This window comes from Nannobrachium achirus (genome assembly GCF_963921795.1).
Source record: "Nannobrachium achirus genome assembly, chromosome: 18".
NCBI classification, from domain to species: Eukaryota; Metazoa; Chordata; class Actinopteri; order Myctophiformes; family Myctophidae; genus Nannobrachium; species Nannobrachium achirus.
This window is the reverse complement of record NC_137825.1, coordinates 33,544,125-33,557,731: the sequence shown is the minus strand read 5'-3', so window position 1 is coordinate 33,557,731 and position 13,607 is coordinate 33,544,125. Positions and strand designations below refer to the sequence as shown.

Genomic DNA, 13,607 nt, shown 5'->3' with positions numbered 1-13,607 from the left:
TGTGTGTGTGTGTGTGTGTGTGTGTGTGTGCGCGTGCGTGCGTGCGTGCGTGCGTGCGCATGCATGTGCATATTCTGGGCTTCCCCTGGGGGTCCCAGATGGTCTGCCAGTTGTCATTATTAAAGGCTGTGTTCTCTCACCAACAACATTACAAGTGCCGTTGGAGACGTTAAGACAAAACTCCTTCCAGTCCACAATAGATGCACTTGACTCAATGATAAATGTTTATAATCACCAACATGTAGCTAATAACATCCTTTTAACAACAGCTCGGAGCCAAAACTATTCATGCAAGCTTGTTTAAGAGTAATCTAATGGGTGAAAAGTAAGTCATTCATGTGTTGCTGTTGGGTAATGTTTGTATGAATTATTAATTTTGTCCTCAACATCTATCTGCCAAGTTCATTTCAGTGGATAGGAGACCACTGCCAGGAAGATGCAGAGACCTCATTATAATTGCTAATTGTATAATTAGAGAAGCGGCACTGATTTCAATTAGCTTTCTTCAAAACCTTTCTTCTCAATTGCGGTGGAATATTGTCAACACTCAGGTTGACGGCTGCGCGCTTATTTAAAAATAGACAGATGCACAGGAAAGAAAATAATAACGATAATAAAAAATATGACGCTGTCATTCACCTTAATTGATATTGCTAATTAGTGTTGAAGTAATTCCTTCTTCTTCTTGTTAGGGATAAACAATGTCAACATTTTCACCCATAAAAACGTTTTTATGGGTGAAAACAATATTAATAATTCATTTTTTATTTCATTTAACATTTAAAGGCACAGTATGAAACTTTGCCCTCACGACAAAACAATGAATATATATTACTCCTTTAGTGGCATACTAAACTGGGGCCTGGGGGTCCTTGAATATTTTTGTACTTTTGTACATAGTTTCGTTTGAGTGCTGTGATTCCAGTTCCACTGGAATGAATCAAACGCCTCAGTAGGGGTGGGCGATATGGTGATAATTATCGTTGAGACGATACAATGTCTCCACGATACAATGTCTCCACGATATGCCTTTTCAGAGGTATCATAATATATATCGTGATACAATAGAGGGAGCCTTGTAAGAAATCCTGTTTAATCGTTAATACAGAGATTTGTTGCAGAATTCAATTTAAACCTGCATTTTGGTCTAAATCAGTAGTTCTCAAACTTTAAAATGTCAAGGTCTCCACTTAACATACTTGTAAAGTTCAAATTAGACCTCCCAAAAGGAACCCAGAGTCTAGTTTTTGTCAAGTAACTTGAAAAATAACCATAAAAACCAACGTGAAAAAAGGAACCCAGAGAGTCTAGTTTTTGTCAAGTAACTTGAAAAATAACCATAAAAAGCCAATGTGAAAAAGAATCGTGATACAGCTTGGGAAAATAATGTGATATTGTATTTTTCTATATCGCCCACCCCTACGCCTCAGTTTGCATGTTACAGGAGGTCACTGAACTCCTGTCCACTAACACACACTGTAAACACACAAGAAAGCACCACACACAAACACATGTATGCTAACACACGCTGTAAACACACACACACACACACACACACACACACAGCACCAGACACACAGACACGTGGGATGGCTCACAAAACAGGAAACGGACACATCAGATGGGATGCGACCTTCTGACCTGAACGACGCCACTGTCTGGCACGCCACGCACGCACACACACTCACTGTCTACACACTAACGCATTTATGTCAGCACACACACACACAGTCTTCATATGAACAGTCTACATATGAACGCATGTATATCAGCCGTCAGCACACACAAACACTGTACGCATGTATGGCAGCGCACACGCACACACACGCACACATCAGGGGAGGTTCACCGAGCACACATTATTCAGCAATGCCCTGCAACACACACTAACATGTGGGAACTGGCCATCAGTACTACTACCACAGTCTTATATTGTACCGTTAGACAACTAGCCTAAGCATCTATTGGGGGGTTCAGTGGCTTGCTCAGGGGCACTTCAACAGTGTTGAGGGAAAGGGTGAGTGTGTTGGTCATTTAATTCCCCACACAGTTTTGTATTTTATGGTAGAGAATCACCCGCACACCCGCACACATACGCGCAAGGAAAAATGTGGAAATCTAGGCCCCTGCCCTACGTTAGGTTTCTGGCTTTGCCCTCTTTCTGTCATTCCCTCTGAGTTGTGGGCCACACACTAAACAACCTCAGTGTTCCTTGAACCACATTAAGCCTGGACATTTTGGACCCGCGCATGTGCATGCGTTCATCTAGAGATAATTATGCAAAACACTGGTCCAAACTTTGAATGCACACTGCCAGTAGACCACGACAGCACCACCACTAGTGTGGTTGCCTGAAGGGCAACCACACTAATACTATGTTATGTATGACGTATGTATGGTGACGTATGTCCACAACATCAAAAGCAGTTGTTGCTTCGTAATTGGTTAAATCACCAGAGGATTGGTCAAGCTTCACATCACATTACATGTTTGCTGTTTCCTCATTGGTTAAAAGTTACTCTAAAATGTTTTTTGTTGCTTCCTCATTGGCTAAAAGTTACTCCCAGAATTCCCATAATTGCATCTTTATAGTTATTTAAAGGAGCTATAGTCAACTTTTTCATTGTAGGTGTACATCCTAGTCTACAGACTAGGATGTAAACAAAGTACGGGCCCTGTAAATGTAAACAAAGGGCCAAAATGATTATTTTATCATTATTTTACGCTTTTTGTGGTCATTTTTTAATTGAAACACATATATGAAGCTTATTTTTTTATAAAATATTTTCGAAACATTATTTTTATTTTAGCATCCGTTTTTCAAGAAAAAGTTGACTATAGCTCCTTTAAGGTTTTATTATCTATCTATAAATGCGAGAAGTCTCTGCGTGTCTGTCTGTCTGTGTGTCTGTAATCCGCGTATCTCGCGAACCGTTCGTCCCACCGGCTTCAGATTCGGCACGCGCGTTCCCCGCCGCGGCACGGAGTGCAGTGCCGGGTCTCGACCCGACCCGACGCGCGGTTTTCCCGAACCGGCGCGAAACGTTCGGAATCTCCTTATGCAGGGTTGATTGTTGACATCAGGCTGTTCCGGAGGAAATCGGCGAAAGCTCTGACTCATTGTGACATCACTTCATAAATGGCTCTGACATCACGTACGCCACATGAGTCAACAAAAAATCTATGTGAGTGTGTATGTATGTAATCCGCGTATCTCGAGAACCGTTCGTCCCACGGGCACGCGCGTTCTCCATATATGGGCATAAAATGAATGCCCCCATATATGGGCATAAAATGGATTGCAGACAGACAGATACAGATATCTCCATATATGGACATAAATGGACAGAGGCAAACAGATGGTCAAAGATCTCCATATATGGGCATAAAATGGATGCAGACAGACAGATACAGATATCTCCATATATGGACATAAATGGACAGAGGCAAACAGATGGTCAAAGATCTCCATATATGGGCATAAATGGACACAGGCAAACAGATGTTCAAAACGGGTCCTATGACAACAGGTATAATGAGGTTTGCATTAAAGGGGGAACCGGCACTGTGTCTGCAACACAGTTGGAGGCATATATGGGCATAAAATGAATGCCCCCATATATGGGCATAAAATGGATTGCAGACAGACAGATACAGATATCTCCATATATGGACATAAATGGACAGAGGCAAACAGATGGTCAAAGATCTCCATATATGGGCATAAAATGGACGCAGACAGACAGATACAGATATCTCCATATATGGACATAAATGGACAGAGGCAAACAGATGGTCAAAGATCTCCATATATGGGCATAAATGGACACAGGCAAACAGATGTTCAAAACGGGTCCTATGACAACAGGTATAATGAGGTTTGCATTAAAGGGGGAACCGGCACTGTGTCTGCAACACAGTTGGAGGCACAGACAGATACTCCATATATGGGCATAAAATGGACGCAGATAGACAGATATCTCCATATATGGGCATAAAATGGACCCAGAACTATAACTGCAGTGATCTCCATATATGGACATAAAATGGACGCCGACAGACAGACAGACAGATACAGATATCTCCATATATGGGCATAAATGGACACAGGCAGAGAGATGGTCAAAACGGGTCCTATGAAAACAGGTATAATGGGGTTTGCATTAAAGGGCGGGGCATTCATTCCCTATTTACATTGTTCCGAGTTGGCCAGGTCGGGCGGCCCAGCTTCTAGTATTTTCAAATATGTAATAATCCTATAATGCAAGGGTCAGCAACCTTTTTGAAATGAAGTGCTATGTTTTTGAAGCGGTGAAAACCGCTTCCTATGAGTGGCTTTGTGTGTCCCACGCCCATATATGGTCATTTCAGTTCAGAATGAACAGGTTTTTTCAAAAACAAAATGTGTGTTTAATTTCCATATGGTGATCTCAGTCCAGAATGAACAGGGTTTTTCAAAAACACAATGTATGTCACCTCATGTCCATATATGGTCACTCCAGGCCAGAATGAACAGGTTTTTTCTGTCCCGTACGTCCAGAATAACAGTCCAGAATGAATAGGCTTTTTCAAAAAGCAAAATGTGTCCCATGTCCATATATGGCCATTTCAGTTTAGAATGAATAGGCTTTATCTGTCCTGTACGTCCAGAATATGTGTGTAGTGTCCCTCCCGGTCAGATGAATGGATACTTTGAGGATTGGTCAAGCTTCACATGATAATTCAGCCCTCCATTCTTTATATATTCATTCAGAATATATAAAGAATGTAGAATTCAGAATATATAAAGAATGAATAGATCACAGAGTCCATAACTGTATAGATGTATAGATCACAGAGTTCATAACTCTAGAACACATAGAATAAAAGTTCACCGCTTCACTTCGAACCGAGGTTTGATTTTTATTTTCTATATAGTCAGTGTGCCATGTCAACCTAACATTTAATGACACCCCATCAAATATTCTGATATCATATTTTGATTGTAAGGACATTGTTATAGCCTAATTATTGATGATGGCCCACCCAATCTCAGTACTACCTGCTGTAAAATTCTCACTCACACAGTCACACTTCTGCCAGCGATCACCCTCCTCTGTGCCAATGTTGGCACCCGTGCATAAGGTTGCCTAATGCCTATACTATACCCCTGCTATAATGGAAGTTAAAGGGGCTCTGATTGGGCTGAAACCCTGCCTTTGTGTGGACTGGAGTCATACAGTACGAGATCCAAATTGGAGTCACGCCAATCCATAAGGATACCGAGATCTGATTCAATGTCTTCCTATTTTCCATGTTTTATTTTTAAAGATTATTTTCTTTTTCCCCCCAAACATGGCATTCAAACATGCCCCCCCCCCCCCCCCACTCAATTAGTAAGTGAGGTCCAGGGAGCACCAGGGGACCAATTATCACTGGATTATACAGCTTAGATTGGGGTCCCTGAGATACAAATAAAAATCACACCTAGTGTGAAGTGAGCGGTGGTATTTATGGGTTAATTTCATCAAGCGTCCCACAAAGCTTGGCCAATGTGACCCTGAGCGTACAACAAACTTTAAGCACTTTGTGCCAAGATGTAGGTCAGATGTACTGTAGGCCACACTTCAGAGCCCAGACGAAGCCAGAAGTTGGAGCTTTGATCCTTCCAGGAGGACCGCTCAAAAAAAGAAATGCATGCAATTGGGGTCTGTGCTGTGCATGGTCCTTGAAATTAAAGAAGGCTGGGAATCACTGAGTTATTTCAACTCTGTCTCCTTCAAATGAATCTGCCAATTAATTCTGGATAGGACAACTAGAGAGTATATCACCGGGCTTGCCTCACCGGGCTTCTGACGGTACAATTATGGAAAGTCTGGTTCCTAATTACTGCTCAGAGCCGATGTATCCGGTTATTTGCAATGGTTTTAATGGGTTATACCAGTGGTTCTCAAAGTGGGGTTTGGCGACACTCGGGGTGTCCTTGAGGGGTTCCAGGGGATCCCCAGCTTAAGTTATTGGTAAAACCATGGACAGATACTGTTCATATGACAACTGGATCCAGCCATCTTGGTCCGTGTCGTACCTCCTGAACACGTCGGTCAGCCTCTGCAGCGACACACAGCACTGGATGAAGTCGTCGAAAGCCACCTGCTGCTTCTTCTGCCGATCGAACTTGGCTATCAGCGTCCCGTAGAACTGGTCGGACAGGCGGTACCCGAACGCCGTCAGCGCCTGCTTGAGCTCGTTCTTGTCGATGAAGCCCGAGTTGTCCCGGTCGGTCGTCCTGAAGATGTTCTGCCAGTCCGTGATGTACTTCCAAACGCCGGCAAACTCGTTGAAGTTCACGGCGCCCTTGTTCTCCCGGTCGAACATTGCTATGATGGAGCGCACCGTCACCGGGTTGAACGGGGTCCAGGTGCCGTTCGACAGGGCCTGCTGGAGCTCGGAGTCTGATATCACGCCGCTCCTGTCCTTGTCGACCGCCTGGAAGATGCCCCACAGGTAAGCCTGGTCAGGTAATTGGTTCACGGGCGCTTGGTTCACGGGCGCTTGGTTCACGGGCGCTTGGTTCACAGGCGCTTGATTCATGTGCGGCTGGCTACTGTAGCTACTGCCGTGATGATATGCCATTTTAAATGGGTCTTGTCTTGTCAGATGATCCAGATGAGATGTTCTTCAACTGCCTAACAGTTTCAATGTGTCAACCTAAATCCCACTGTGATGATGTGGGGATCTTATATAAAGTGTTAGACCTTTTCTTTGAAATGCTGACATTTGAAACGATGACATCATGAAACACGTAATTGTGCATCATGCCTGATGATGAAGATTACCATTAACTCTGAGAGACAAAGCATATGACCTAAAAGTCATCCAGTTATGTCAACATGTCTATGACATATCTATGACAGAACAGTATCCCTCCAAATATGGACATGGTTTCAGCCCATGCAAGCAAGCCCTGTTGTCTTCCATAATCGAATGTAAGGTACTTCTGTGGCCTACTGGAATCGTACATACAAGGTTTGCTGCCGATCGGTCGAAAGATTAGTTCTAATTTTACCCACAAGATTAACCCTCTTATAGATCTACAAGCTCAAAACACGTTGCAACGCAACCCATCAGTGAGCTTAATAGATTTTTTAATAGTGCTTAAAGTTTCAAGTATATACTTCAGTAAATGTTATCCATTATCAAAGTCATGCTACATTAACATTAATTTTAGTAAGTCTTTTTGGCAACATTCTCATAGCTGTTTCCATTGCAGCGTTTGTCTATACAGTACCGCTCAAAAAGTAATGTGTCAAAATGCCAATTTTCTCTATCAGAAGAATAAAATGAGATGCCTCTTCCTTGTCGCCACCCAATCATCAAGGACGATGATACATGAAGGAATAAGATGCCTCTTCTTCAGCTTCCAAAGAGCTTCAATTTGTCATTATTCTAAATCTCATTAGCAACCTTGTTGCCAAACACAAGTTTCCCGAGTTTGGGCCATACAGTATATGTCCCTGTGCCAAACACGAGTTTCCCGAGTGAGCAGTTTTCGGCATGACCGCGATCGCGAAATGCATGTTTGACTGCCAGAACAGCTCTATCTTTCAAACATGGCAGCCATATTTTTTTACATTTGAAGAAAACACTATAGCCTCTATCATTTGAATGCCTGAACGGATTTCCAAGCAGATTTTTCTTAAAAGCTGTGAATGGCGTGCACACGTTTGGCGCATGATCTGTGCATTATCAGTGCCCGGGTAGCTCAGTCGGTAGAGCTCCCGCCTTTGGACCACAAGGTCATGGGTTCGATTCCGGGCACCACCAACTCAGTGTATGAGTAGCACGGCTTGGCAAGCTGTGCGGCAAGTACTGGGAGCTGATGGTAGGTGTGGCGCTCCACCTCAGCAGTCCATCTCCCAGGGGTCTAGCGCATTGTAACGGGGACAGACTCCCACGTGTTACCGGCTGATACCGACAATAAGCCACTCCCGACCTACTTGTTATCAGTGCATGACCCATGCAACATCGTGGACACAAGGTAAGAAAATGGTAGCAATTGTAGACATTAGTCGATTTTAATACTGGCAACAGGTGTGTGTTAGTGTTATACAGTAGTAGACAGATTGTCTGTGTTTTTGAGCGGTGGTCACAACGCTCCTATACGTGGCCGTGTGTGTGGGTCTGTCTGTCTGTCTGTCTGTCTGTCTGCGTGTCTGTATGTAGCCTACAGTACCTTTTGTGACCACACATGTTAAGGGAGGGGCGCTGTTGTTCAGGCCAGGCCAGGCCAGGCCAGGCCCACACACACACACACACACACACACACACACACACACACACACACACAATATATATATATTTGTTTTGCTGTTGCGCAGCCTCCACGACCACCGCTCAGTTCACACGGGTGTGATCGACACCTCACGCCTGGGCTTTGAAGTATGCTTCCATGGCGTTCATGCCCGGCGTCTCCTTGCCATAGTCCTTGACCACCACACAGCTGCAGCCGATCACCTTGCGGGCGTTGCCCTCGCGGTCGATCTTGCACTGACCGGCCCACTCGCCCAGGGTCTTCCTGTCCGCGACCCTGATCAGGTTAATGTGGTGCTGGGCGCACATCGCCTCCACCAGCTTGACGTACTCGGGTTCGTCGCAGTCGGACGCGAGGACGCAGAGGTGGGCCTGCCGCTTCTCCAGAGCCTTGACCACCTCGCGGAGGCCGCGGACCAGACCGTCGTGGATGAGCGCCGTCTTCAGCACCTCGCGGAGAGCGGTGTTGACGTCCATGTCGCCTCCTTTCGTGTCCATTGTAGATTGACTGTCGGAAACCGCTTGCTGTAGAACTCCAAGGGATCTCAGAAATGTTTGTTAACAAGACACTGGAAGCAAAAGTCTTTAATGAGCAAACTCACAGAGAAATGTTGGTTTACCAATAGCACTCACTGACTTTCTTGATGGTTTGGTAGATGCAGAATGTAATCAATCATACGTTAGCGTGAGATGCGTTATATAGACCCTGCAGATGTCAACGATTATGTCATGCTCCGACATCGTTCTTTGACATCATTCTGACACATCACAGGGGTGAAAGACCCTGATGATGTCACGTGCTGACTGCTGACATCTCTATCTGATGTCACAATCTCACAGGGTTGGAGATCTTATCTGACGTTGTGAAACAATGACATCAATCAGGGTCTACATTGAACAGCGTGGCTTCAGATGTGGATCTTCATGTGACCACTGACCAGCCGCGATGACATTAGCAGTCTATGACATATCCATGACATACTAGGCTATACTGTAGGTCTCCAAATGTGGGCAAGATTTAAGCCCGATCAAAGCCACTTTGACTTCCATCCATTAAGCAATTATTATTCATAACTTCTGTGTCCTACTGGCAGTATGCACTGTGCATACAAGGTTTGGTGCTGATCGGTTTGCAGGATTAGCCACACACACACACACACACACACACACACACACACACACACACACACACACACACACACACACACACACACACACACACACACACACACACACACACACACACACACACACACACACACACACACACACACACACACACACACACACACACACACACACAGGCTCTCAAGAGACCCGACACACCAATTAACACTGAGGGTTTCATTGTGCATGGAAATAAGCAGCAGAGTAGAGAATAAAACAGCTTCTAGATCAGATATGGAATCATAGTATGAGGAGTGCTGAAGTGAAGCAATGATTACAGCCTGACTGAGGGGTCTGGGCCTATGGTGAGTCATTATAGGCGAGAATGTTCAAACGTTGTAACTGTGGGCTTAGATAGGCTAGTTTTGATCCTTTTTGAAGAGGACTTAACAGTTGAAATAAAGTGCAGCAGAGTGAATGTGTTTAATAATATTTTATATCCATAAAATCTTATTTCTTTGCTTATAAGCTTGCTGCTTTCTTAGTAGTGACTGACCAAATAGAAATTTTTGTGATCCGATACAATACCGATTCTAGAGAGGGGGGCCATCACCGATACGATACCGATATTATATACATATATATAAAACAGGCCTTTTACTCTTAATATGTGGATTGTGTAAAGATTTTGCACCAATATGATTATGACAAGGTACAGTGACAGTCATACATACTACAGATTCAGACTGCTGCTTTCTTAAACCGAGCCACAGACCTCCAATCTGCAGTGCTCTAACTGGACTGGAGTCTCATTTCTCTCCAAAAGCCCTTGAATATGATGGAATATGATTAAGGATTACTGTGATTATGGTAAGCTCACATTTCATATCGCACAAACCATACTTGTAACTTTCACTAGCCCCTAAAAAAAGTTATATCTGTTATATCGGTCATATCGGTCGCATATCGGTTATATTGGTCATATCGGTCGCATATCGTCGCATATTGGTGCATACCGATATGGCCAAAGCGATATATCGGTCGGTCACTATTTCTTAGTGTCAATTAGATCAGAATATCATCTGATTCACAGCATTGGAAACACATTTTAAACGCGAGCGTGGAGCTGCCCGTAGGCCTGTCACAATTAGTAATATTGTAATATTCGCCAATTATGATATAATCGCAATTATATTCCGCATAATCTTTCTAATCGTCATAATCGTAATCATTTGCCATGTTGATAAATTGCCATGTATTTTCAAACATCTTTTCAAGATCTACAAGCCCAAGTAGCTTGTAGATCAGCTATTTCCACTATTCATATTATAAGTAGTATATAGTTACACAATTATGTAAGTTACTTGTCATAATCTGCACGGCAGTGCACACCTTTTGTTTAGGACGCCTAGAAGCCCAAACAGAAACGTCATTTCTATTCAGAATGTTCCACTGTTCAACGACACAATTAAACGGTTTAATGGCAAATTTGAGGGGCAGTTAATCGTCAACTAACTTTTCATAATGGTGACAACAGGCCCTTCAGTTGGTCTGGAGAGGCATTGTCAGGAAACAGGGAACGAGGGTCTGACTGTGATCAGGTGATTCACATTGAACTGACTTGACATTCCATTACTGACAACAAGTACACTGTCCAAGCCAGGGGCGAGAGGCTGGGGGCCTGACATAGCTGGGACGCAGCCATCCCTGCTACTACTTGCACGCATGCACGCACGCACGCACGCACGCACGCACGCACGCACGGTCGCACGCAGACACACACACAGACACGCACGCATGTACACGCACGCAGTGGTGGAAAACTCGCATTTCTTTCTTAATTGAGTAAGTGGTTCACCCTGAAAATGAAAATTTTTCTATTGATTACTCACCCCATGGAGACTTGAGTTCAATAATATCTTTGTTTTGTTTTTGTTGCATTCCTAAGACAATAATTTGATTATAATAAATTTGCCAATTTGTCAATGGGGGTAAAGTAACAAGTAACAAAAGTTTTAAAATAATTGTAGTGGAGTAAAAGTATGATATTTGCATCTGAGATAGTGGAGTACAAAGGTAGGCTACTGAAAATTGTACAGTACTTGAATAAATGTACTTGGATACTTTAAACTACTGATACACGCACGCACGCACGCACGCACGCACACACGCACACACACACACACACAGAGTGACAAAGGCACGCAAAGCTGTGCGAAAAAAAGCAAGCACAGTGAAAGGTTGCGACCCCTGGCATTCCAACGCATTCTATGGGCCACACAGCCAATGAGGAATTCCACAATCTCCACACACTATAACTGGCCAATTACAATCCCCCTCCTCTGACCACCCAGCCAAACCCCCACCTATTAACACTGAGAGTGGGAGAAAGAGAGAGAGAGAGAGAGACCCACATCAGCAATTCCTCTGAAACAATTTAGATTAGCCTCCGCTAAGGATTTAATTTGCCTGTGATGGAGAATAATGTAATGCCATGTGCTAACTGCTAAGTGAATATCAATGAAACAGAATAGCAGCTTTTAATCACCAGCAATGAAATGCTGTGGGAGAGCCACACTGAGACCCAATACAACGCAACAATGTCTTCTTAAAGGAGTAGTTCACCCCCAAAATGATTTACCCCCATTGATTCCGGATGATGACCCAAATGCATTTGGAATCAATGGAATCAATGTCTTAGGAATGCGACAAAAAAACAAAACATATTTTTGAACTCAAGTCTCCACGGCATGAGTAATCACTAGAAAAAAGGTAATTTTGGGAACCCATTAAGACCTGAGGCCGTTTCACAGTTTCCTGAGAAATCTGTGGTGCTCGAAACTTTTTATGTCAAGGACCTCCGAAATGATACTGTATGAATTTGACTGGGGACCTCCCCTTACATTTTGAGTTTAAAATGTTAGTCACCTACAATACCTAGGCTTGTAGTCGTGTCGCGGGTTCGAGTCCTGATCCCGACGACCGTTGCTGCGTGTCACCCACACACCCCATCTCTCTCCCCGTTTCCTGTCAACCTACTGTATAGCTTACAGTGCCTATATCAATAAAGGCATACCTTTTCAATATTTAAAAAAAAAATAGCAGATCTATAAGCTTATATCTGTGAGCTTGTAAATTTGTTATTTTTTAATAGCCAAAGTACAACACAGATGCCTTCCCAGTTTTAATGGGTCAACCACTTGAACCATAGTGTCCCCTTTCTGAGTTAAACATTTGGTGAAAATAGCTGATCTTCAAACTCACAGTAAGATGTGTTACAACATGGTGTGAGCTTCTAGATCAGCTATTTTCTGCAGAAACAAGAGAGAGCCTAGTGTAGAGCCCTGCGGGACTCTTGTGCTACTTTTGTTTGGTTTCTGGTTCAGGTTAAACACTACAGCAGGGTAAAAACATGGCAGGCTGCATAAAGCTAACCTTATAGTACGCTGTGATGTAAGCAGCACAGCTGCAGCTAATCTAATTAATAATAGGCGTTAGATCCAGGTGTCGTGATATTTTCCAACTCCCCCCCCCCCCCCCCCTCCCCCCCCCCTAGGCCTTTCTCTTCTTTTCTTTTTCTTTGACATGCCCAAAATAAAATAGGGACACCAGGTTGAAACTGGTTTAACAACCATTTAATCTCTATACCAACTATATAAAGCTAGGCTGTTTCATCAAAGTCCCATTGTAAACATCTATTCATAGCTCTTTACAGAACCCACAATCCAAGACAAGCATGAGCCTTTCTCCTGTCACCACAGGCTCTTCTTTAGCAAGTTTCATCAGGCAACATGGACTATAGGGCTAATGGGGTGATGCGACTTAAAAAAACAACATATCGAGTGCAGCGTGTCACTATTTTTGTATGCCAACATTGTACAACATACAAGGGTTCAGTGGTTAATCACACATTTCGGATCATAACGATATGTTTTTGGTTAATAGCCTTGTACTGGTCAGTACTGCATCAAAGGTAATCGACAAACTAAACTATAAAAACTGGTCAAACAATGGCCAATAATCTACTGTAAGAATGAGGCCAATATTGTGAAAATAGCGGATCTACAAGCCGACAACGCCTCGCATCGCGAGGCGTTTTGAGCTTGTAGATCTGCTATTTTCACATTGTTTATCTGTGGATAATAACAAGTCAAAAGACTGAATGCTTCAACTCCTACATCCCAAGCGCTTGTCAGGGTGGGGATCCCCAG

At 43.5% G+C, this 13,607-nt stretch overlaps 3 protein-coding genes across 3 annotated transcripts in view; all 3 read right to left on the bottom strand.

Annotated features, from left to right (window-relative positions):
- Positions 1–13,607, bottom strand: part of ttyh2 (tweety family member 2) — a 162,608-nt gene that overhangs the window by 143,725 nt on the left and 5,276 nt on the right.
- LOC308303777 (programmed cell death protein 6-like) lies at positions 5,989–6,570 on the bottom strand (the record flags this gene model as incomplete). Its single annotated transcript, XM_080748272.1, has 1 exon — positions 5,989–6,570. One exon carries the CDS (start codon positions 6,568–6,570, stop codon positions 5,989–5,991), a length of 582 nt encoding a protein of 193 aa, XP_080604398.1.
- On the bottom strand, positions 8,401–8,787 carry LOC308303776 (small ribosomal subunit protein eS12-like; the record flags this gene model as incomplete). The annotated part of the gene is made up of 1 exon (XM_080748271.1): positions 8,401–8,787. One exon carries the CDS (start codon positions 8,785–8,787, stop codon positions 8,401–8,403), a length of 387 nt encoding a protein of 128 aa, XP_080604397.1.